Below are 24,696 nucleotides of genomic sequence, written 5' to 3' on the forward strand. Positions count from 1 at the left end.
AACTAAAAAGGAAAAAAAAATTATTATTAAATTTAGGTATTTTGTTACACGGTGGCAGAATTAACTACGACTTTGTATAACAAAATGTTTTAATAAACTAAAAATAATAATCAAATAATAAACAAAACAATTAATTTTATTGAAAAAAAGTGTGGGTTACTCTCTTCTTTCATTTTCATAATGACCCTGTCCTAACAAATAGAAATTAGTGGTAGAAAATTTAAGACAACTAATATCAAGCACCCCATGTTTTTTTTTGTTTTTTTTTTTTTTTCATTAAAATTCATTGTTTCGTTTATTACTTGATTCTTATTTTTAGCTTATTAAAATATATCTTTATACAGAGGTGTAGTTAATTGTGTCACTATTAAACAAATTACTTTAATTTAAAGATTTTGTTTTTACTTTTTATTCATATATTCATTAAAGTGTGTTTTTTAGGTTTTAAAATATGATTTTATTTTTTACTTTTGAGTTCATATTTAATTAAATTTTTTATAAATTCCTTGAATGGCTCTACAGAATCAATTTTCAAAGTCCCGAAATTTTGGGGGCAATTGCCCTCCACCCTCTAAGGAGGTCGGATGGTGCTCGAAGACCCTGAAAACACGTCAAAATTATCTTCCTTTAATTGTCCCCACTTTCAAAAAATTGGGGGGCAAATGACCTAGAGGTCCCCTAAGGAGGGGTAGGTTAAGGACCCTGAATGGCTCGGAAACACTTCAATTCGAAAAAGAATCAATTTTTCAAATTTTCTTCCCTCTCCCGTTTAGGGGGGCAGTTGACTTTAGGCGAATTTCTCACTATGCCCTAGACTCACTAATATACAAAAAGGATGGTTATTGCTCATAGCTCAAAAGCTAAGCTCTCTCTCTCTCTCTCTCCCCCCCCCCCCCCCCCCTTATTATTTCACTCTTCGTGTCATAGTCATGAAATTATTGTATTGTCATCGGGGTTACCTATACTTGCAAAGTTTTAAATTGATACGACAATTAGAAGTAGGTTAAAATCGACTTACAAGATTTGATTATGTAGGTCATTAGTTACAAGTTAAGCTAATAAAAGCGTGTTAATAAACTGGGGCAATATTAAATGTACAGTACGTATTTTTGGACCTCCTGTACTAATCATGGTAGGCTGTTTGTTGTGCTTGAGGGAAAGCAATTGGGTATGATTGACAGGTGGTACATACCAGAGACCTAGGCTTTAATGCAAACCATGTATTTTTCATTCAACTCTGCTACAAATAAAACATAACTACATTGAACATCATGCTGCCATTGGCTATTCAGTTTTTTGGCTTGCCTATGAACCACACAATAAACTACTTTATTAGTCTTGCATTCTTATAAAACAGATAATGATGCCCTGAGTGCACATATACAGAAAATATAAGCATTGCGCTGAAATAGCTCTTTGCAAGGAACTGACGTCAACCGGGCCCGGTCAGCCTCCACCACCTTTCCCCTCGCCCCCCGTCCCACTTTCAACACTGGCACGAACTACATCAAGAGGGCGCTGTAGCGGCAGTTAGACGTTCCCCTTAATTCGTAACAATTATATTGTAAAACTTCTTATTTTCTCCCCATTTATTTGTGTCACCACTGACGGGTGGTTTTTATTTTTTTATTTATTTTTATTAAAAAGAGTGTATATGATAAAGAAGTTGCCGGGTGGACCCAAGCGGACCCGAACGTGAACGAAGTCAGCATGTATTTAAATATAAGAAATTAATAACTCTATGTTTAATAATAGTAGAGCCGTGGGAGAGCGTGCCTTAATTTTAGAAGTGTTTTTGTATTTCTGTATGTAAGATTGCAAGGCACTTAATCGGAAGGGTGTAACGGTAATCTGGCAAGGCGGGAAGGCGCCATATTGTTCGGATGGAGCCCTTCGCTCGGCCATTTCTCCGCCGCCAACGACCGAGGTAAGACGCTGCCTTCTGCACCCGGGGACTTCACTCTTTGTTCACTGACCATTAGTTCCATTTTTTCTTAATTAATTCAATCTCTTTCATGCTATCCCCGGGGTTTGCTTCGGTTGAGGGACTGTTTATTTAAATAATTTTTTACTCTTGACGAGACTTTTTAACGCTTCATAAGTAATCACTTGTGCGACCATGTGCGTGGGCCTTATTCCCATGATCCGATTAAGTGCCTTGGGTCTTGGAACCGTATCCTCGTGAAGCCGTGTATGGGAGTAAGCGCACGTATTAAACACCTTAAGTATAACTGTCTTCTTTGATTTTTTCACCGACCACGTGGCGACCTATACCTCGTGAGCAGGCGTGTGGGACGCCTGGAGAGCCCACTGTTAATAGGTATAGCATAAGCGTGCCCGACGCTGAGAGCGGGCCAGGTCTGAGCGTATTGCAGGAGGTAACTGAGGGTCTAGTCTTGCCTCACACGGGCGACGTCACGCCCTGAGACGCCTCTCAGCCGGGTCCACGTGCCCTTCCACGTGGTGGCGCCCATTATCAATCAGCACCGCAACGACCCTCACGAAACCCGAACCACGACAGAACATGTAGTTTTCTTTGGGTTAATGTCCACAAACAACCAGTTAAAGTTTACTGTTCACTATTAGGAATTCATCTAAATTTAGGATGTGCCCATTCAAATTAGGTACACTAATGAAAATTACTATAATACTCTGCATCTCATGTATCCATGAGGCCAAAGCTAATGTGACTAATAAATTTCACTGACAGTTCAGTGTCTCCAGTCTTCCTAAGCCTGGAATTTCAAACATTCAGAAAATACATTAACTGTCTCCTGAACTCGTGTCACTTACGCTTGCTGGTTACTCACCTTCATCTCGATCGCAATAAACTCCCGTCGACATCCCATCATGTGCGTATACTCATTGCCCGGAGAGCTGGCCCGTACCTGCTCCTTGGCTGCACCTGGACTCTCTCTCACTGCGTCAGCTGCCTCTAGTAGTGTGGCCGTGTCTCACTGGCTCCACGATGCTGCCATGACAGCTCCTGTTGCTCATTCTCTACACCATCCCTTATCGGCTCTGCCAGCTGGCGGCTGGCTCGCCTGCTCTCTGGTGGCCGGACTCACGCCCACGGCACAGCCAGTAACACACCATCAGGGTGGCCACACTCTGGTCTCCAGGCATCTGTTCAGGCTCAGCGAGTCACCTCCAACCCGCCCTCCAGTCCGGATAACTGTTTCAAATTACTTTCCCAGACTACTTGCCACCAACCCCTGTTGACACAGGCAAAGTGTCGATTTGTTTTTCTCGACGGCTGTCGTACTCACATCGTCCTCCCAATTCTGAGTGCTCTGGCTGGTGGAGACCGCCCCTATAAACATACTGACTGGGGCTGACCACATTGCTTGCAATAGTTACTGAGCACATTGTGCTCCGCGTATTTCAGAACCGCTTTAACACTGCCGGTGGGTGTTTCGCAATTCCTTTCCCAACATAAAGAACAATTTACTTGTCGTAGGGGCCTGGCGATAACGAGCATCCACCCCTTTAAACGTTATTAAAAATACTTAATATTTTGTATGACTTGATTCAACCTCAAAATACACTCAGTAATCCAAGTTTTTTTTTTTCTCTCCTTATATTCAAACTACATTGGCCATCATGTTGATGCCGTCCATCGGTGCTCCCTCTTGCCTCATCGGGCCTCACTAGGGTTTGTGATGAATATGGCCGTGCGTTTAGTGCAACGCAAGTGTGATGTGTCGAATGGCCCACGCCAACGACGTGTCGATAGCCGCCTGCGCAGCTATTGACCACAAAAGTGTTTCACTCTGCCGGGTTGGGCAGTATTCGTTTGCCGAGCTGTAAAGGGTAAAAGTATTATAAACCATGTTGTAATATGTTTTAATTAGCTGCCACATGTTTGTCAGTAAGTAACTTTTATTCACTGTGTGACTGAGTCTAAAGCTGGCCCTGATTCGTTCCCATGCTGTATGCACTTTGCGCGCGAAAACGACCTGTGGAAGCACGCGCCTCATGGGGGAACAGCCAGTCGTTCTCTATCCGGCGTAATGTCCAGTCACACCCGCACACCACAGAGTCGTCATCTTTCCCGCCTTCATCTGTCAACAGCATTTTATAAGTCTTTTACAGTCCGTTTCATCAGCTCTGTGGCCGGCCTCCTACATGGCCAAACACCGCCAGTCACACATTTAGTTATGGTTTATCCCATATTAGTTTTTAGTCCATGTAATCTTAGCTGTTTAATGCTGGCCACATGTTTTCTTTCAACGGTAATGTCCGTGTTAGTGCATTGGCCCGTATTATATGTTATTTCTTATTTGTATTCTTATAAATAATTAGTGATGTAGCAGCCCATCAGGAATTTTTCCGCCCATTTCAGTGCTCCACATGTAATCGTCAGAAACTCTTAATGTAATTTAGTATTTAAAACGCCCGCCTCATGAGCTAGCAGACCCAATGTCCAGAAACGTCCGCCACGTTTCGGCGTTCCCTTTTTATACGTTCCGATAATATTGTACTGACGTATGACCCCGTAAGCCGGACTTCTGCCTGCCAGCGAGCCACAGTGCATGAGTTCGAGTTCACTACTTGCAGCGAATCAGGTTAAAGTACGGACAGAATCATGTACAAATAAACCCACCATCGAGTTACCTGCGAGTTTCATCCCGTAAGCAGAGGCGTCCTGGATGGCCACAGACCAGGGAACTCCACCCCCCACACGCCACTGTCTCCGGCCACGTGGCCGACACTGACCTGAGAACCGTCGTGCTCCTTACTCGTTCACACAGGGACACAATGGGACCCGCGTCAATGTACGTGCATTTTTTATAAGCTGTTCAAAATGTATTGATTTTATTTGAAAACAAAAAGTATTAATCATTTATACATTTATAGTACAAAATCCTCACAAATAAACAACATTTTACACTGAAAATAATGAATAGTGTTTTTGCTTTTCTAATACAGCTAATCTGGCTTTTTTGAAATTCTTACTTGAAGAAAGTTTTCAAAATATATAGTTTATTGTCCTAGTATGTCAGTTGTAAAAGGTGTAAAACAGAGTTAGTTTATTTGAATTGTGTACAGTTTTTGTCAGGATGAACCAGAAGTCAATATCAAAATGTTCAGTTTATATTATAAGGAAAGAATTGATAAAATAATCTCGTTTGAGCTTTTGCCATGTGAACTTATATTCAAAACTTAAGGGCTAAACACTTTACGTGGCTTATTTAAATATTTAAATGTATAATCTTTCATGATTCACTCATGTTTGTAACTATCAAACTACTATAAGTTTTGTTAGGAGCTTGTGTACCAACTTGGACTTGCATATTGAAAAGTATGTAACTTCATAGTATGTGTTTTTAGTTTTGGTTGGTTTTAAATTGTATCGGAGATCTCCCTTACAGAGAGAAGGACTTGCAGAAGCCGATGATGATGCTATTTAAGAAATTCCCTTCTACCAATATCAAGCAATGCATGGATGATGTTCTCAGCAAATGTGTAAGTTGTTTTTATGCTTTTTGTTTGTTTGTTTATCACTACCATATACATTTCAATATACAATAAACTCTTAATTATCTAGGCCTGGATTATCCGGTTTTTGTTACACCTGTGCTTAAATTTAGTTTAGTTATTAGTTTGTTTTATTCTGAAGCTGTAAAAAAAATCTATGGTATCGCTTGGTCGTACTTCTTCGCTTGGCCGTTCTATATTTTTAACCACCTTGTCTTCACGTGTCTATCATGACAGTTTTCATGACACTAACAAAGTCATTTTCTCTTGCTATTTATTTCCTACGCTTGTAACTGCAACATTTCATGATGAAGACTGCAGTCACGGCTTCGAAATATGTTCACGTATTGCTACATCCATCTTTAATTTATGGAAACTTTCCTTTGTAATGTCTGAAAAGCACACTTCAGAGAATTGGTGTTTGAAGTGCTACTTATATGTTCCTCCAGCCTGGCACAAGTTTCTCTGTTTTATGAAAGGACAAGTGCAAGGGTCTGAGAAGAAGGAATAACTTGCCACTGAGGGGTAAAATAACTAAATAAGTGTCGGGGTGGATGTGACTGCCACCTGTCCAGCAGACGGAGAAAGACCACAGGGTGACAGTGCCGTATTGTTTACGTCCCAATAAGTGAGAGACATTTCACAAAGAGACTTCACTTGTGCTCAGAATTATACTGAAGTCAAATGTATTTGAGAGTGCCCCTTGCTACGAAACAGATTATCCAGGTTTTTTTAAAGGATTTCAATTATCCAGGCATCATTAGGTCCCAAAGGCAATTAACACAAATAATAGAGAGTTTACTGTACTTGTATAATTTGTCCTATGGTGTCCCTAAGGGTTGAGGTTGTCAAATGTGGTAAGTCTAGCAAGCATGCCCAATGTTTTCCTTGCTAATATCGGAATTCTTCATTCTGTGCTTCCTTTTCTCCCTTATCTCTTCATGTGGTTTGGAGTGTGTGTTGCTCTTTCTCCTCCCCTTTTAGACTACCACTCACTGCTCATTTCATCTCTGTGGCAAAAAGGTTCAAAATGAGATTGTGGATTGAAGGTACCAGGAAAAGAGGGCATTGTAAGTTTACAAGTGAAAGGTAGAGGAGTGAAAAGGGGAAATAAGCAGGTACTGAACAGTGACGATTGTGAGCAGTGGAGGAAATGGGGTTCTCATATTGCAGATTTTGCTGTAGCTCTGTGTGATAGGTAGGTACCATTTATTGCATGTGTGATAACACGACTTTTAACATGATTTTTGGTGGTCTTTTGGAGAAAACATCAATTTTCACATTTTATAAAACACTGACAAATCGTTTACAAAAACTCAAAATGGTAAATGGCCATTAAAGTGAATTTAAAACAATGTAAATGATGAAAAGGTTGTTAAAATTGCTTGAAAATAAAGAAAAATGTTTACATATATTATTTTTCTGACAATTGTTTGGTTTTTATCCATCAACATCATCCGTTGTTTAACACTTTGAGTGCTGGGCTTAATGATGGATTCCCTTCTAGAAAAACTGGCCATTTTAAGCTTTTTTTTAATAATTTTTTAATGAAAAATTATTTTAATAATAATTGAGCACTAAACATTTTTTTGAAAGTTTTTAACTTCTTTTTAGAGACGTGTCTGAATAGAACCTTTTTTTAGAAAATAAAAAAAATTAATTACAGTAATAATTTTCACTGTATTCACAATGTTTCTATTGAATTTCACTGTTATCCACTTCAAAATATTTCTTTAGTCACCTACAGAATTGTATTATATTAGTACATTACAATGTATAGTTTTTTCTTGAATGGTACAAAGAAAAACAAGGTTCAATACACATTGCAAGTTTGCACACACTACACTGCCATGTTGTGTCCTTGCGAATTGCTGTGCCAGTCCTTGATCTACCTGTTTCTGCGCACACTCTACACTTCTTTTGTTTCTTTTGTTTCTTTTTCTGTCCTAATTTTCTCCAGAAAATGTTTCCCCGTGAGTCTAGCCAAACTAGCTTCAGAACGACTTGACTCATCTTGTGGGTCCTCTTCGAACACAGCCAAGTCACTGGCAATCTGCTTCATAAAAGATGTAATTGATAATTTTCTTGGTTTTACCTGGTTGTACATAATACACGCATTAGATATGCCAATAAGGATCATGTAAAATGCCAACTTCCTCTGTGGTTGAAAGCTCCATATGACTTGTGTTGATCTGAAAGGTCAACACCAAACTTCTTAGCATTGTAACTGACAACAGCAGCAGGTTTTATTTTCTCATTTCCCCTCCTGTCATTATATGTTATCATTTTAGACTCATATCGTGTGGTGAACATGTACACATCCCTTTTATCCTTCCAACAAAACACCATCAAGTTTCCTTTCCTATGAAAAATTTGCTCCCCTCTTTGTAAAGTTGGAGTACGAAGTGCACGAGGCATACCAAGCTGATTTTTTTGAACAGTTCCGACCAGTCCTGTCTGCACTTTTTCTAGCTGCACAGCTAGGGAAGGGATTGTGTAATACCGGTCAGTAAATAGAGTGTGACCTTTTCCAGCCAAGTCATCCAGTAGTCGCATGACAACATCGGTAACTACATTGTCTTTGCCACAAAACACATCATAGTTCCAAACATTACCCTGTCTTTGAGTCGGATAGCATGTACACCTTTATCCCATAACGACTGGATTTTTGTGGCATGTATTGTTTGAAGTACAGTTCGCCTCTGTAGGCACACATTCCTTCATCTATTGTAATGTCTTCTGCAACTTGAAATAATGTTCTACATTTCTGATGCAATAGTTCAAGGAGTGGGTGCACTTTGTTCAAAGGATCAAACCCAGGTTCACCTTTCTGTTGCATGTGCTCATTGTCATTCAAATGAAAATTTGCTAACAGTGATAAAAATCTATCCCTTGACATCAAATTAGGGCAAAAGTTGCAGGAAACCATTGTTATTGTGCTCCAGTGGTCTTTCATATCAGGGCGTTCAGGTTGGCTGAAGCAAAACAAGCAATTCTATCGGCCCACATTTTCGATTCCTATGCGATCTAGCGGTGGAATTCAAAACTAAAATAAACAAAGAACTTTTACTGATAAAACGGCAGACGTAATACTACGACTAGCCAAAGGAAAGTATTTTTAGATCATGGATGTACCAGCACGAACGTCGCATTTCTCAAAAGAAATCGAAGGACGTAAAATTACGTCCATAGCACTCAAAGTGTTAAAAACATGGCACTGTCTCCAAAGATAATATGCTTCAGTACTAAACTACGTGAATGCAAGCAGCCAGATGCTGATAGATGCACAGTTGATAGTTTTGTCTTTATTTTGCGTTCTCTATGCGGTATTTAGTTTATGAACAGAAACTATTTGACTAAGAAGTGTTTCTACAATATCTGTAGTTCTAAGGAAACTTTATTTTTGTTTTGTGTATGTGTTCATGTGGTTTGTTTACTTGTTTAAGAATTTTGTAATGTTTATTAATAACAGTTAAAGTACATAATTGCTGGTATATAAAGGAAAGAAAACTGCACTTTTATTGTTATACTGCCTGCTGGTGTTGATTTAGGTTGTGATCATGACTCACCCTTTTAAAGAAGTATGGACTTAAGATAAACAGTTAAGATATCATTAAAGATTTTTAAAAATTTAAAAAAAATTAGTGATTTATTAAGCAGTGTGGTTTTTTTTATAGGTATTTATGATCCTGCTAACTTCAGAAATTGGTTTTTTTAAATTCTATTTCTGTATTTATGTTGTTTTTTTAGGTTAATTTTACTCTAAAGCAAAGGCCACACATGTTGCTATCCCTCGTACATCTTACTTTTATGGTGGTTCCTTGACATACAATGTGTAGAGGTTATTAATTCTTGTACACCAGGATTCTAGTAACAAAATAAATATATTTAACTGAATATCATTCAAAAACCTTTAAAATTCATTATTTGGTTCTTTTCAAGATACGGTTACCTTCTACCAAATACCTCGAAAAATTCAACATTTTGCATTCCTTAGTAAAATGTGCAGTCATACTATTTTGTATTACTTTATAGTATATGTAGACATCATTTTGCTGCACATGCATTGCATTATACTGTTTGTACTAACGATAAGCTGTAATGCTGTATAAATTGCATAATTCATGTAAAATAAATATTTGGGTCAAAATAGATGTAAATGTTAAAAATAACTAGGTCAAATAACACCACTTTCAGCTAAAAATAACACCACTTTGTACCATAATCTAGAGTGACTCGCTGGTTGGTACCTGCTCTTATGTGCCCTTGAAAACTTACGCTGTCTGAAAGGGGGCAGGAGTTGTAGAAGAATGAACCTATGAGTAGGCGGCCAGCCAAGAAACATTCAAAGGTGTAACATTTTGTTACTAGGAGAGGAAATGTGTGAGTAGTAGGGGCTGGCCGGTCTAAGCTCCAACCTTCAGTGTAGGGGAGGGGGTGGGGGATTTGGTAATGACCATTGTTTGTAAACATAGCAACAAGTAGTTGCTCCAGATCACAGGTTGTTGGGCCACGTGTGTCTGAGGTGCAACTAGTGGTTGTTCTTTAACACTTTGGGTGCTACCTGTTTAAATACTTGCCCTTTCACCAATGCCGGCCATTTTTAGCGATTTTCAACAACACAAAAAAAAAAATTTAACACTAATATAAAATAAAAATACCAACTTAGTAATATATTTTAACACTTAAGTTTTATTTTAATGTAGAATTTATATATGTTAGACATATTTTAACATTTTAAAACCTTAGCTCAAAATATTATTTTTTTTATGAAAACAAAAATTTGAAAATGACACTTTGATTTCAAATACATGAATTAATTTGAACAAAAGCAAAAAATATTTCAAAACAATTAATATAAATGTTAATTAAACATACTCAGAATTAAGTATGAGTGATTCAAGAATTTTTTTTTTTGAAACCCAAAAATCATGTAAGTAAAAGTTAAGTTTTTTTTGAAAAATTCTTACTGAATAATTTATAGTGATTTTATTGATGAATTTGATCTCCAAACTAGTAATTTTACTATACACTAGTGAATAAATTAAAAAAAAAAACATACAATTATGTTAGGTAGTTTTTCTTTGAATGGAAAACCTCGAAACATGGTGTTACACAAAAAGCAAAATTGCAGACACTGGTACAAGGTATCCTTCCTTCTTGCTTTTCCAGTATCTTTCATACCTTTTTCTGCACAAACTTTACGTCTTCTTTGGGCTTTCTTTTTCCCTGGAGCAATGGGAATCCTTTCTAGAAAGTGTTTTCCTGAAAGATGGGAAAGCTGAGTCCCACTTGCTCCAGGATTAGATGGTTCTTCCACTGCAACTGCTAAGTCGCTGCAGACTTTCTTCAAAAACTCAGTCAGAGAGACAGGAGAATGGTCACTTGCTACTTGATTGTACAAGATCAAGCATTTTATACACACATCAGTATCATATGGAAAGCCAGCTTGCGCCACCATTTTACTGTTCTGTGCTCAAACACACCGTATGACATTCTCTGGTCTGACAAGTCTAAACCAAATTTTTTTTTGTTGTAGTTTACTACAGCTGCTGGCTTGGTAACTTCATGACCTCGTTTGTTTGTAAATGTCACCATTTCTGCTGTATGTCGAGTACTGATCATGTACACCTCACGTTTATCCTTCCAACATAAAGCCAAAATATTGCCCTTACGGCGGTAAATTTGCTCTCCACGTTGAGGTTTTGGGTTGCGAAGTACTTTTGGCATTCCTCTTCTGTTTTTTTGCACCGTCCCAACTAAAGCTGTTTGAATATTCTCCAATTCTGTGGCGAGAGTTGGGCTAGTGTAATATCTGTCAGTAAATAGTGTATGTCCTTTCCCAGCTAAGCTATCAAGTAATCGCAGCACAACATTTGTGACAATATTCTCTTGTCCACAAAACACATCTAAATTCCAGATATAACCTGAATCAGATTCAGACAACATGTATATTTTTATGCCATAACGGTTCGGTTTCTGGGGCATATACTGTTTAAAACTTAGCCTTCCCCTAAAAGCACACATGCCTTCATCAATAGTCACATCTTCTGCTTGCTGATATCCATCTCTGAATTTATGGCGAAAGGTTTCAAACATTGGCCTGACTTTGAAGAGTGGATCATAACCTGCTTCCCCTTTTTTCTTCGCATTTCTGTTGTCATTCAGGTGGAAATGTGACAAAATGGAAATAAATCGGTCCCTGCTAAACAAGTTTGGGCAAAAATTGCATGATATAACAGGATCTGTGCTCCAGTGATCTGTAATTGATGGTCGTTCATTGATGCTCATGTGAAGAATCACTGCAAGAAATTTCCGCACATCATTTTGTGTTACAGTTGTCCAATTTCGCAATCTACTATGTGGAGAGATTTGATTCAATGCCCTCTTCTTTTGTATCACCTGCCGAGCATACAAATTAGTTTGTTCTTTCATGTGATTTATGAAATCTTTGTCAATAAAATAATAAAAGAAATCGGGCAACGAACTATTGGCATCCAGTTCTGGTTCTTCAGTCATACCAGAATGTCCAGTAAAAACATTTATATTCGGTATCTGATCTCAATCACTCCATCCATCTTCAGTCTTTTTACTTCTCATATGTTGCTGTCCAGTTTCTCTAGATCGACCCCTTCCTCGTTTCTTCCGAACATCATTGCAGGAAGCTGAAGAAGCTTGATTTACTTCTGCAACACTACTTTCAACAGAAGAATCTGAGAAAAAAAAAGGTTTATAAAATACTACAAATATATAAATAAAATAATAAAATGTCACTTTTATATTTACTCATTACTTATATTGTTGTGGTTTATATAACATAAATAAATAAACAGAAATATTTCCTAGTCTAAAATAAAATTGCTACATTTATTACTTACCAGGATCACTAGATGATTCACTGGCTTGATAATAATCAGGATCATCTTCACTGTTCTCCACATTATCATCACTATCACTTTCACTCCATTCAAAAACGGTATCTTGCTGCATTCCGCAAAATGCCACGAGAACGAGCGGAACTGCAGTGTGAACGAACCAAAATTACTGCGCGAACGAAGGAAACAGCCGTGTGAACGTCAGAATAAAAAGCAGTATATTTACCATTCACCTGCCTGTCAATCCTACACAGTGCTACTATCTAGTGGCTAAAATATGTACTGCTAGGGATTCAGTAACTAGCTCACACTAGGGAGAGAAAGACTAACCAAATATGAAGAACAGTAGTGCCATCTAGACATTGAAGTGGAAATGAGGAAACCAACTTACATTTACCGATAGAATAAAACTACGAGGCGCACATTCAGATACTAAATAGCAAAAAAAAAAAAATAGTATTTATTAATAAACATTCATCGGTAAAAATATCAACAGTATACAAAGGCATTTAGAAAAGTTTCCAAAGAATGCGGACGACGTAATACTACGGTAAAATACATATATCAGTGCTGGAATTCGGCAACGTAATATTACGTCGGCAGCACCCAAAGTGTTAAATACCACAAGGCGAGGAAGGTGGAAAAGCATCTGCTGGTGACTCACGGTTGGCTGTGACCATCTTGGTTCATCTTTTCGAAGTTAGGTGTGGATGCTGTATAGCGCTGGTGTTATTTTTAAGAGTAAAAATCTGTCGCAGTAGGTAACCATGAACCCGGGGTCACAAATCAGCAGGCAGAGATGCTAATCGCCAGACCTGTGGGTCAGTTGATATAAACTAGCTTGCAGGCTAACGGGGAGGGAAACACCCCCACTGCAGCGTGCTACCTCAGCGCTCGGGGCAATTCACATAAAGATCTCTCGAGCCGCAGGGAATACCAAACTAGAGTGCATCCCTTCAGTTAGGGACGAAAGCAGAGCTAGGGTGAAGTGAGCAAAAACATGAAAGACATCCAAAAGATCCATTTCAATAGCCCTTTATTTGCAAAAAAAAACAAAAAAAAAAACAAATAATCATAACACAATACAATGGGAGAGAGGACACGGCCACAAACCCCGTAAGGAGAACAAACCAGCATACAAGGTAGACAAAGAACAAGCAAATATCCACAATATTACAAACCACACAGTCCCACAGCCCAAACGGCCGTTTACAAACAAGTCGTACTAAACGGGTAAACAAGTTGCATCAACATTAACTGGAGGACTGTCCTCAACAAATTACAAGTTACCCTAATGAGAATTGACACTATATGCAGTCCTCGGCAATACCAGGAGTATACAAATATATAAATATACATACCACTCAAACAGAAAGGCTCAAAGTCACTAAAACCTTCTGGAATGGCGTAGCTCAGTAATAAGACGAGTCCCAAGGCCTCAAGCAGGAGATACAATTCTTCAATTTATCAATTATTACCACGAATTTGAACATACAATGACGAGTTTCATAAGATCACTACCCAAATACCGTCATATAGGCACCCGTAAAATTAAGAGTGGCATGCAAAAAAAATAATAGCGCTACAAACTCGCGTGCACACGCAGAGTCAAACGACACTTGTAAGGACGAAGTATCAGGTCAGGCAAAAGGGGCCCTTACCATGAAAGGCGAAGAATTCGCGTAGCGAGTCATAACATAAGCCAGCTACTCATAGCAAACCGTACTTAGGGCACATGAAAAAATAACTAAAACAGCAAACACCTAGATTCAAACTCAAGAATGAACACCTCACATACACGCGCGAGGACCTAGTTAATCACCCATGTCTATTAGTGCTTATCTTAAGAAATAGGGAACGACCAGCCAGCGCGACGAGAATACCACAGAACAAACACTACGCCTCGCGCCTCGACCGGCTGTCAGCGGGCCCAGCAGAACCTCATAAAGGAATCGAAAACGGCAAGCACAGTAAAAAAAAAAGGGGGCGGTGCATAAGTCAAGTCAAACTCGGCAAGCCACGGACACAAAAAATAAAATGTACGAGGCACAGAAATAAACTGGCATGGTTGGCACAGAGCAAAAACATACGAACGGTTACCCGAAACAAAATTTAGAAGTGACAAGCTGAAAGAAAAATTTGACCAAGAGGGAGAGGAAAGAAACAACATTGCTAACACGGCCTAATGGAACGGTCACCACTCTCCAACAATCTAGTGTCAACCATACCTGCAAGCAGATCCGCGTCTGCCGAGCCCGAAGACGACTGCCCGTCCAGTCGCAAAACCATCGCAGGAAGCTCAGAGGTGGTGAGGGAGGGCGAAAGGGGAAGGCGGGGAGGAACAAGGTGGGGAGGGGTGGGGGAGGGAACGCCAACGTGCGCGGACAGTGTAAGCTGACCGCTGCAAGCTTAAAACCCACGGCTTCGCTCTCGCAATTTCAGATTATTACTAAAGTCATAACATTGAAAGAAAATAATATGTGATTTTATCCAAATATTTTATTCAATAAATATAAACAAAAAATTTTTGGTGCAGTTTATTTCATATCATAACCATTTAAGAATTATATTTTTAAAGTGGATATGTGTAAGCCTTTTTAATTTTTAATATAGATGAAGTATCTGATTTAAAAACTTCTGTTTTAGAGTGTTAGAGTATATACATATTTTACCTTCATGAAATCACACTTACCTCCATTTCATTTCATGAGGTAGATAATTTTAAAAATTTTTAAACACGCACTATTTCATTTAAACTATGTTTATGCCATAGTTTACACTAACACTTTCATTTACTATGGGTAAAGATATGCTTAGAATAATCAAATAATTCCATTTTATTACAAATACCTTTCCTTATTTAAGGATATTTGATACAGTTGCTTCTTTATTTGAAATAATAGTACAGACATCAAATTTGTTATCCAACGTATTAGTTGATTCTTAGGGCGGTATTTCAAGACGTTCGGGTTAGGTAGTGAATAAGCACTGCCTTGTTGGGATATAACTGTAACCTAACACTCAGGCTGTATTCCAGAATGTGTCCAAACCATATATTTGTAAGGGAACAGAAAAGCAACTGTTTTAATAAACGGAGCCCTGCGCGAGGCTATAAACTGGTTCCAACGCATTCTAGCATACATTTAGCCACCATCAATACACTTGTTACTGCAAAAATCCTGGAGATAGCAGCACCGTCACATGAATTAAATGGTGTTATAATTTTCTCAAGTACTCTTTATGTTGCAATTATTTCTTGTTTTGACCATTTCAGAGGCCGTAAATACTGGCAAAAAGAAAATACATACATAACATCCAGTAAAAAATTCAAAATGTCCGGAAAATTCATAATACTTTCCCTTCCATTAAAAACTGATAAAAACACTAATCTACTTAAATATTTTTAATTGTACCATAAAATAATAACATAGCACACTAAGTAACTGTAATGAATGTTATTCATAATATTTTTTTTTCTTTATAAAACCAGGGATGTGATTTTGAGAAATATATTTGCCTGTTTTAATTATCATGTTTTTAATTTTGGATATGGTAAAAAGGAATTGTTATATCTTTCCTTTTGTTTTATTAGTTTCTGCAATATTTCTCTTTGAAAATAAAACTTACATTCTTTTCAACTCTTTAGGGGTAGGATATCACAAAATTATATACAGTGAAATTCCAATTAATCGGTCCAGAATGTCTGTTGGTCCGCATTTAAACCAACGAAACGAACATGACAAAATCCCATAATTTTGAGCTAAAATTGAAAACGCTTTTTCAGTATGCATGCAAGCATTAGTGAGAACCGCTTGGCATGACCAAGAATTAGTGAAGGGCATTTGGCGCAGTTCAGGATAGCTCTAAAATTATTGACACTTTTTTTCCCCCAGCAGAACTCTGCAGTCATTGACTGAAAAACTATTTGTCATATCTTGTGTGTCGTTAATTCCAGAACAATTTTTCTGCTAAACAACATTTATTGCCAAACATCAACTTGCAGATGTATTTTCTATAAAACTTAGTACATGGACTGCTGGTATTATTCCAAATTTCATCAAAATTCATTAAAAAATGTTTGAGTGATGATTTAACAAATGAACAGCTGGACAGACGGACTAAAATTAGAAATTTTTTTTGGCTTCTGCAACATTTTATTGCCAAATTTTTTATTTTTTTCCCATGTACAAACATGTCTCTGTTACAGATTAGTTAATAATATATAGTCATAAAAAGATCTAAAAATATACTAATCTTATTTATAGGTATAGAATTTGAACTAAGTTATGATGATTACATTAGGTATGGTAAGAGAAAATAATTTTTACCATTTTCGCAAGAGTTTCGTTTTTGGTATCGATTACCACATACATATATGTAAAACTTAATATATCTGTTGGCCACCTACTTGTTTTTAAGTATATCTGTGAAGTCATCTTTTCTTACAAAATGCCTATTTACACTTTCTTCATGTTTTAAATTTAAATTGTTGCTTCTGTAGCCACACCTTTTTCTCGTCATCCTCAGGCGTGTAAGACCGTCCAAATATAGATCTGAAAGGCACCTAAATTATTTGCTTTCCTGTGGCCCATGCAGCATTAGAAGTGGATGCTAATGTTGTAATTTTAAATTAAATCTCGCAAAGCAACTATTGGTATGGTGGGGGCAAAAATTGTTTGTCAGAGAAAACACCATATAAAGATTTACACAAGCATTTTACTGCTAACAGCGTAAAAATAATAGTAAAAATAACATACCTACTTACGTATTCTATTAACCCCATTAATATGCTTATATTTTTAGTCCTTTAGTAGGGGTCATAATTAATCCACTTTGGGCTGAAAATAATTTTAAGGCAACCAAAAAATTTATTTTCTCTAGCTTGCATGTGCACTGAGTGCTTCAACTGTCCTGTAAAAAATAAGTTATTGAAAGGTACAGCTAGCTTTAGTCTTCCTTTAAATTTAATACTTGGCCGATAAATATTTTTATTTATTTATTTAATATCATGTCATGTCCATTTACAGTTTTTACACTTTAATAATTGTCACAAAACAAACATCAACGATGAACATATATGGTCAATGAATGAGACCAGGCACCACTAGCATGTCAGGAATACGCAAGGTGAGCAAGACCTACGAGGATATTCTGGCAGGTAAGCACCACCTGTAAGCTGTCGCAACATAAAAGTAGGCACCGCTCACATGCAAGGACCCACAAGCCAACAAAGCAACAATATAATTACATAACTATACTAGCTGCCCGACCCGGCTTTGCACGGCTATACTAATGGGAAAAAATTAAGCCACATCTCCCATTTACAGTAATAGTAAATAAAAAAAATTCAGTGAAAATTTATTACTATGCTGTACAATGCACCGGAGAGAAAATGAATAGCACCGATGGTTTCCCGACTTGTGCACGCAACGTACAACTGATGTACCCGTACTTCGCTACGGCAGTCTACAGGCAGATCACTCTTGCGCCGCTCATTATATATGCCCCTCCTTGTGGGTACGCCACTGCCGCGCGATGCCCGTTGCCATGGAGATGCAGAAGGCATGATCAATGCAAAATCCTGTTCTCATGTAGACAAAGTACCCACTGTTGCCTGGTTTTAACCACCCATGGGATCTAATTTTCGGAAAATGTCATCCTGCGTAACATAAGGAACATTACTGTGAAGTTTCAAGTCTGTAAAATATATATACTTGAAAAAAAGGGCAATTTTTGATATTTAAAGTACCCGCAAAATTTCAACGGTGATGAGGACTGCACTAACAATGAAATAGTCGTTGCCATAGAGATGAATGAAGCATCAACAAAGTAACAGCCATTGCCATGGTGATTTCCTACCAAAAACTGGAAATTTTGATATATTACGCCCCCGAAACTCCCCTTGGGATCGGATTTCCGCAGAATCCGTTCTTAGTGAGCGTCTACATCACAAAATGAGTAACTATGCTAAATTTCAAGTCAATCGGGTGTATAGTTTTAGAGATCTTGTGATGAATGAGTCAGTGAGTGGTATTTCGCTTTTATATATATATATATATATATATATATATATATGTATATAAGACTTCTAGCGCCTGCGGCATCGTCAACACACACTTTGTATGTGTACTGCATGTTGTATATAACCCCCTCCAACGCATTTGATTCTAAATTGGACTTTTAGTAAGGATCCCTAATGTTATTGATAATATAATATAGCCTATAGCCTTCCTCGATAAATGTACTATCCAACACTGAAATAATTTTTCAAATCGGAACAGTGGTTCCTGAGATTAGCGCATTCAAACAAACAAACAAACAAACAAACAAACAAACAAACTCACTCTTCAGCTTTATAATATTAGTATAGATTACTACATTGATATAAGTGGACAACAGATGTATACTAATAAAAAAACACACAAAAACAAACACAATGGTATGTTTCTGTTCTTTGAAAACTATTACTTATGGCCATAATTACTCTGCTCAAATTTCCTCAGTACTGAATAATTAACTGTTGTACCAGGAAGCTGCTAATTTTTATCGGGGGTCAGTACCCTGCGATATTCTTTGCCAGATCTACAGTGTGAGAACCAGTATCAAAATAAATCAGCATCAGCTGTTTTGGTGTCACTATCCTGAATCTTTGTTTAATGGGTAGTTATGGACGCCATGCCTTGACACGACTTGTAGTAAATGCCGTGCGTCCGTGGCGCTCACGCCAGGTGTCTTCTGGCCTCGGCCCTGCGGCACGCCTGAGACATCCATCGCACCATCCCTCATGACGTCTTGTGGTGCTGCTCAGCAACTCACTGCCCAGTGTAACTCGCTGACTTGCCTGACGAGCCCTTGCTGAGTGCTTCCTAGGCTAGTCATCACAGTACCCCTGACATGCTTCCTTGCGCTACCTCGCTGCCACTGTCTGTCCGTGATGTCTCACGCACTCATGGGCTCACACTTTAAGCATGCTGCCAAATGTTAATGTTCCCTGCTTGCTCGAAGTACAGGTACAGTCCAGTCTGACATTTTACGCAGGGCAGCCCAGCATAAGTTAATAAACTGGCCTAGCTAAAACATTACTTTAAATTAGATTGAACAAAAGTAAAAATCACCTTGGGGCATGACTCACGATATCACGTAAAAAAATCCTAGTGTAAAAAAGTATTGGTTTTATGTTACATTTATGATATTCATAATAACATATAACATCTATATAATATTTAATGTATATGTATATTTTGATGTATCTATACCTAATTTAAAATTTGTACATAATTCTAAATAAACCTTTTTTTTTTGAGTGGTAATAATTTTGGGCTATAATTGCAATTTTAAAGTATAATTATGTAATCATAATTAATAATAGTAAAATAAAATTCATTTATTTCATAGTTATGAAGTATGATGTCCACTAGAATGTTGGTACACCTTAACTCGCATGTTCAAGGTTTGATAAACTCCATGTGTCATTGAAATATAAATTGTCCACTTCAATGAATGAATGAATGGACTGAAAGTAAATTTATAATGTTGAGTTAATGCTGTATATGATGTTGCAGTGTTGTTCTTGTGTGGTTTGGTTGATGTTGACGTAATGCCAGTGATATGTGCCTGCAGGAGAACGCAATACGAGAAAAGAACAAGCTCGTGAACGCGAAGCAGAACGAGCTGTCGATGCTGGAGTACAAGCGCAAGGAGCAAGATGCCAAGCTCAGTTCGATGGAAGAGGAAGTGCAGAGTGAGTTCAGAATTTACTGTGCTATGTTATGATCATTCATTTTTGTTCAGAGAGTTCTTAAATGCAGGAGCATACAAGTATGTGCCTAATGCTAAACTAGATCACTCACTTTGCGAGCAGAGGCTCGGCTAGCCCTTGCTGGTCAGGCAGCGAGCGGCTGAACTTGTGCTGGAGCTGTCCCGAGACATTGTGAAATGCTATGCAGAATACACTGTATGACCTGAAATTTTGCTACTTTATATTAATTATGTTCCTAAAGTTGTGTCTTTCACCCTAATCTCTCAGCCTAAAGACATGACTGAACTTTTATCATAGAAGGAATGTTGAGGCGGATGTATTTTATACTCATGCCATGATGCGTAACATGTATGCATATGCAGTTTCATGTGTCAGTTTTTTTGTGAATCTGTTTGTAATATGTTATACACTTTTTTTTTTTTTGTTAATCATTAGGTTCATTGAAGTTTTTCTTCTATTAAGGTGTGAAATAGATAAAAATGAAAGGAGGTGTGACCCATGCTTGAAGGAAAATTCTCGGTTAAATATTTCTAGAATTACCATAGGGTCATTCCACCACAACTTAACAAATTTTGAACATGGCTCCAGCTTGTCCTCGTCCATTTTGTTTAATCTTTGACAGAATGCTTTCTATTTTTTAAAGGAAGCTGTGCTAAACTTTAAGGGGCCGGCCCCGTCAGGGGTGTATCAGAGTTAGTGAGGCGGGATAATAAGTGTGATGCTCGCTGGTGCTTCTAGCACGATATCGCCTGTAAGTGCAAGGCTCTTAGCTGGCGCGCAGTCTTCTCGTCATGCATAGAACAACTGCAAATTTGAGCGATGACCATAACATTATATGGTGGAGAAATTAAGATAATGGTGTAATGCAAGACCCTTAAATGTTTTCAAGAATATGTACCAGTGTTTTATGTCAAAAAAATTACTCTAATAACACACCTCTTAGTTTTCAACCATTTGAACTCCTATGAAAATACAGTTTAAAACTTAAAATTATTTTTCAGCCCTCAGGGAATGTTTAAATGCTTATGGTAAGCAGACCCCACGGTGATATCTTGAGTAGTTTTTAAAATCACATTGTTTTTCCTGAAGCTCTGCACACTGTATGTGCCCATTTAGGCCTAACTTGAATGGTTACAGTATCAGAGCCCAGTGTATGGATGGCTGTGGACAGCAAAGAAGTGATTTATTCAAGTTCTGTAAAATTTGATATCCTACAGCGGTGCACTTAAGAAAGACAGCATACTGAATTTTGGCATTCTAGATCATCTTTCTGTGAAGAATACAGAAATGCCTTATTTGAAAAGATGGCTCTGGTAGATTTTTCATAGTTGGCTCCTGAATGTACAGAATAATCTCTTCAACTCAAATTTTTTGTCATAATTTGAATAGCTATTTTTAGTGAAACATTTTCTCTCTCCCCCTGCCCCCTCTCCCCTTTTTGGAATTACCATTTTAAGTTTTTATACATCACCTACGTTCCATTGTCAATTTATATTTTTAATTAATTGTCTAGTTAAATTTTCAGGCTTTTAAAATCCTGCAAGTCCTCACATGTGAGATTTATGAAACACTTCACTGTGTTTAGCATATTTTTACACACATTTTCATCTAAATTATTGTGCCAATGTCAGTGACACACCTCGTCAGGCAAATTGAAAATGTTATTTTGTCTAAGTATTTAAGTATTACTGTTGTGATAAATTTATTCAAAAACATATTTACTAGCCAGTAGCCACTAGTTTAAAACATTTTTATAGAACATTAAGTGGAGGAACTGCTTTTGTTGTTGAGCTGCCAACTTAACTGTACTAAAAATTTTGAATATAGGCATTGTTGTACTGTGTGCGCTTCTTTTTTACTCAGCTATTAATCCAATATCCCCTCATATTTCTCTGTTCCTTACATGATGTAAGTCCAGAATTATCACAATGTTTTTTGTTTGAATATTCAGTAGTGCTATCAATATCTAACAATTTATTTTGGATTTGGATAGGCAGTTCTGGTAGTAAAAGCTAATAAACCAAAAATAAATATTTTAGTGCCTTAGAAATCTTAAATTGGTTTATTTATTACTTTGCTGGTTTAGAATAAACAAGTTAGATTTTTTTTAGTATAAAAAAATATCTACTTAATTTTTTTAATGTTCAGCATCATATTCATTTGATCATACATAAGCCCAAATACAAGATGCCCTAAAATTTAAAATGTTAAAATTTAGGGCAACATAAATACTGTCTCGAATGTAGCACAACCTCCATAATAAGGTGACCTGAAACATAATATGATTTATTTACCTGAATAAACTGTGAACAGTTTTTCATAAAATATGTGTTGAAATAGCATGGTGCGTGGCTAATTCAAAACTTGAGAACACTGCATGGCAACGCTGCATGGCACATGTTCCATCAAGCTCCAAGTTTGGCTAACCTGCTATTGCTTAATGGACGATATACATCTTGCACATTGTTGTGATAAAGATGTTGCAGTGTTACCGAGCGGTTGCAGTTGTGCTAATCGACAATTGCTGAAAAAAAATTATTACCAAGGCTCAGGAAATGGGAAATCTTGCTGAAAAAGAAAGTACAGTGATGTGGAACGTCACATATGTGATTGTTGGGGGGGGGGGGGGGGGGGGGGGGGGGGGGAATGGTTTGGAGTCTCATAGTAGTATTGCATTAAAATTTTTTATTTAAATTTGTTGCTTGTGTTTTTCAGCAATTTCCAGTTTATTTCATTAATAATATTTCTAACTGTTTTTTTTTTTTTAATCATTCATGGCCAAGATATTAATTTTGCTACCCTGCCGAAAACCAAACAGCTGCAGGCGGTAGTAATTTTAAATTCATGAATATTTTTACCTGCATCATGGTAAACATGTTATAATTCACAATTAATCCATAAATAAATATACTTATACTTATATAAATAACTTTTAGAGACATGTATTAACATAAGGATTTTTACTGTATATCTTTATACAGTAAAACCTTTTTGTTGCGACCCCATTTATTGCGACCACCTCTCTATTACAACCCGATTTTGCCGAAAATCCGAAGAAAATCGGACAGAAAATAAGTTTCTTGTGGTGAGTAGCGTGTTACTGCGTTTCTCTTGCCGAGTGCTGTACTGCCGTAGGCAGCGCATATCTAAAAATAGATACCACTTCCTGTCAACAGCTGTCAGCGCTTAACAACCCCCATTCCACGTCCCTTTGCCGGCAGGGTGCAGATAAGGTTTTTGTGACGTGTTTACGTTTAGCTTTTTGCAGTGTCTAGTGTGGTACGCAGTTAAGGCAAAGCTACCTGCTGGATTTCTCTTGATTTTGATTACTATCGGTTGACAATACACAGCGACAGACTGGATGCACGCCCGCCTCAACTTGTTTCAACTGCCGCAGCAATGTTTATTTTGACAACTCAAGCAATTATCTTTTCCCGTGGGTTGATAGAAAAAGGTAGCTTCACCCAGCATAAAAAAACAGCTACGCCACTTATTCCCCACGCAGGAAACACACTGGCTGCCGTCTGTCTCCCCTGCATCTATCTTTCTTCTAACATTCCACGTCTCGACTCTCGCGCGAGCAATAACGAAGCGACCATGCATTTGGCCATTTATGCTTTGTTTGGTGACAGCAGCTTGATTTTATTCGGTATATTCCTTTTCATAGGACCCTTGCTATTAAAATACATTTATATTTAAGTTTGAAAGCTTGTGAATTCCTTGCCGGATATGACTGAACTCGAACATGGTGTGAAAAGTGACATTTTTTGACCACTTCCTCACCGCTTTAATACACCACGCATAATAGCCCAATTTTACGGGAGAAGGAAGGGTGAAATGAGCATTTTCTCACTGAAGGTTTTTCAAAGGAAGCGAAGTTGGGATGTTATAAGGGAGTTTACTACAGTCAAACCTCTCTGAAACGACCCCTCACGGTTCCCAGGAATAGGGTCGTAATAGAGGAGTAGGGGGGGGGGGGGGGGTGAGTCGTAATAGATGTTTTCCAAAATTTTCAGTTCATTTCAACCCTCCTCCCCTCCCAAACCGCTACTCGCTAAGAAACCAGCCGTACAATGGCAGGATGCTGTCTGTCACTCATAATGCTAGACGGCTTTGCTTTAAACCCACTTCAACCTTTATGACAAGTCCCTAGCCCTACAGGCCACCTCTAAAGAAAATATGTCAAAAGACAGTTTATTTTTACTGGTTAGTTTACATGTACATTTTCTGCTTGCCGTAGTTAAATACACTAAAACCCTGATGTCATGAACCCCGGATTTAACGAAGCAGTGATTTTACTAATACATTCTCGGGAACCATCAAAAAATTGGACATTTTGACCAAAATGTGAAAATCAGAAAAAAAATATATAAAAAAAACAAAATGAAAGATCATTTAAATCTGTTAATTTTAACACACGGAAATTTTTGTATCTGCTTTAATACTTCCAATAATGTTCATGTAAGAATAACAAAAAAAAATGGTACATTTCCTTTAAAAATATGTCAGTGGTAGGTTCTGCAATGCAAGTGGGCGCACACTAAGCTCGCCCGGCTGGCTGGCGGCAGCGGCTTCATGACG

General features: G+C 37.7%; 1 protein-coding gene across 2 annotated transcripts in view; it reads left to right on the forward strand.

Annotated features, from left to right (window-relative positions):
- The window catches only part of LOC134531663 (DNA repair protein RAD50-like), a 253,543-nt gene that overhangs the window by 95,396 nt on the left and 133,451 nt on the right, over positions 1-24,696 (forward strand). For both annotated transcript variants that reach the window (XM_063367443.1, XM_063367442.1), the window contains exons 13-14: positions 5,376-5,469; positions 19,977-20,097. In XM_063367443.1, the coding sequence (XP_063223513.1) occupies positions 5,376-5,469; positions 19,977-20,097 (215 nt within the window). The remainder of the gene's footprint in view (positions 1-5,375; positions 5,470-19,976; positions 20,098-24,696) is intronic.

This window comes from Bacillus rossius, chromosome 5, assembly GCF_032445375.1.
Source record: "Bacillus rossius redtenbacheri isolate Brsri chromosome 5, Brsri_v3, whole genome shotgun sequence".
In the NCBI taxonomy this organism is placed as follows: Eukaryota; Metazoa; Arthropoda; class Insecta; order Phasmatodea; family Bacillidae; genus Bacillus; species Bacillus rossius.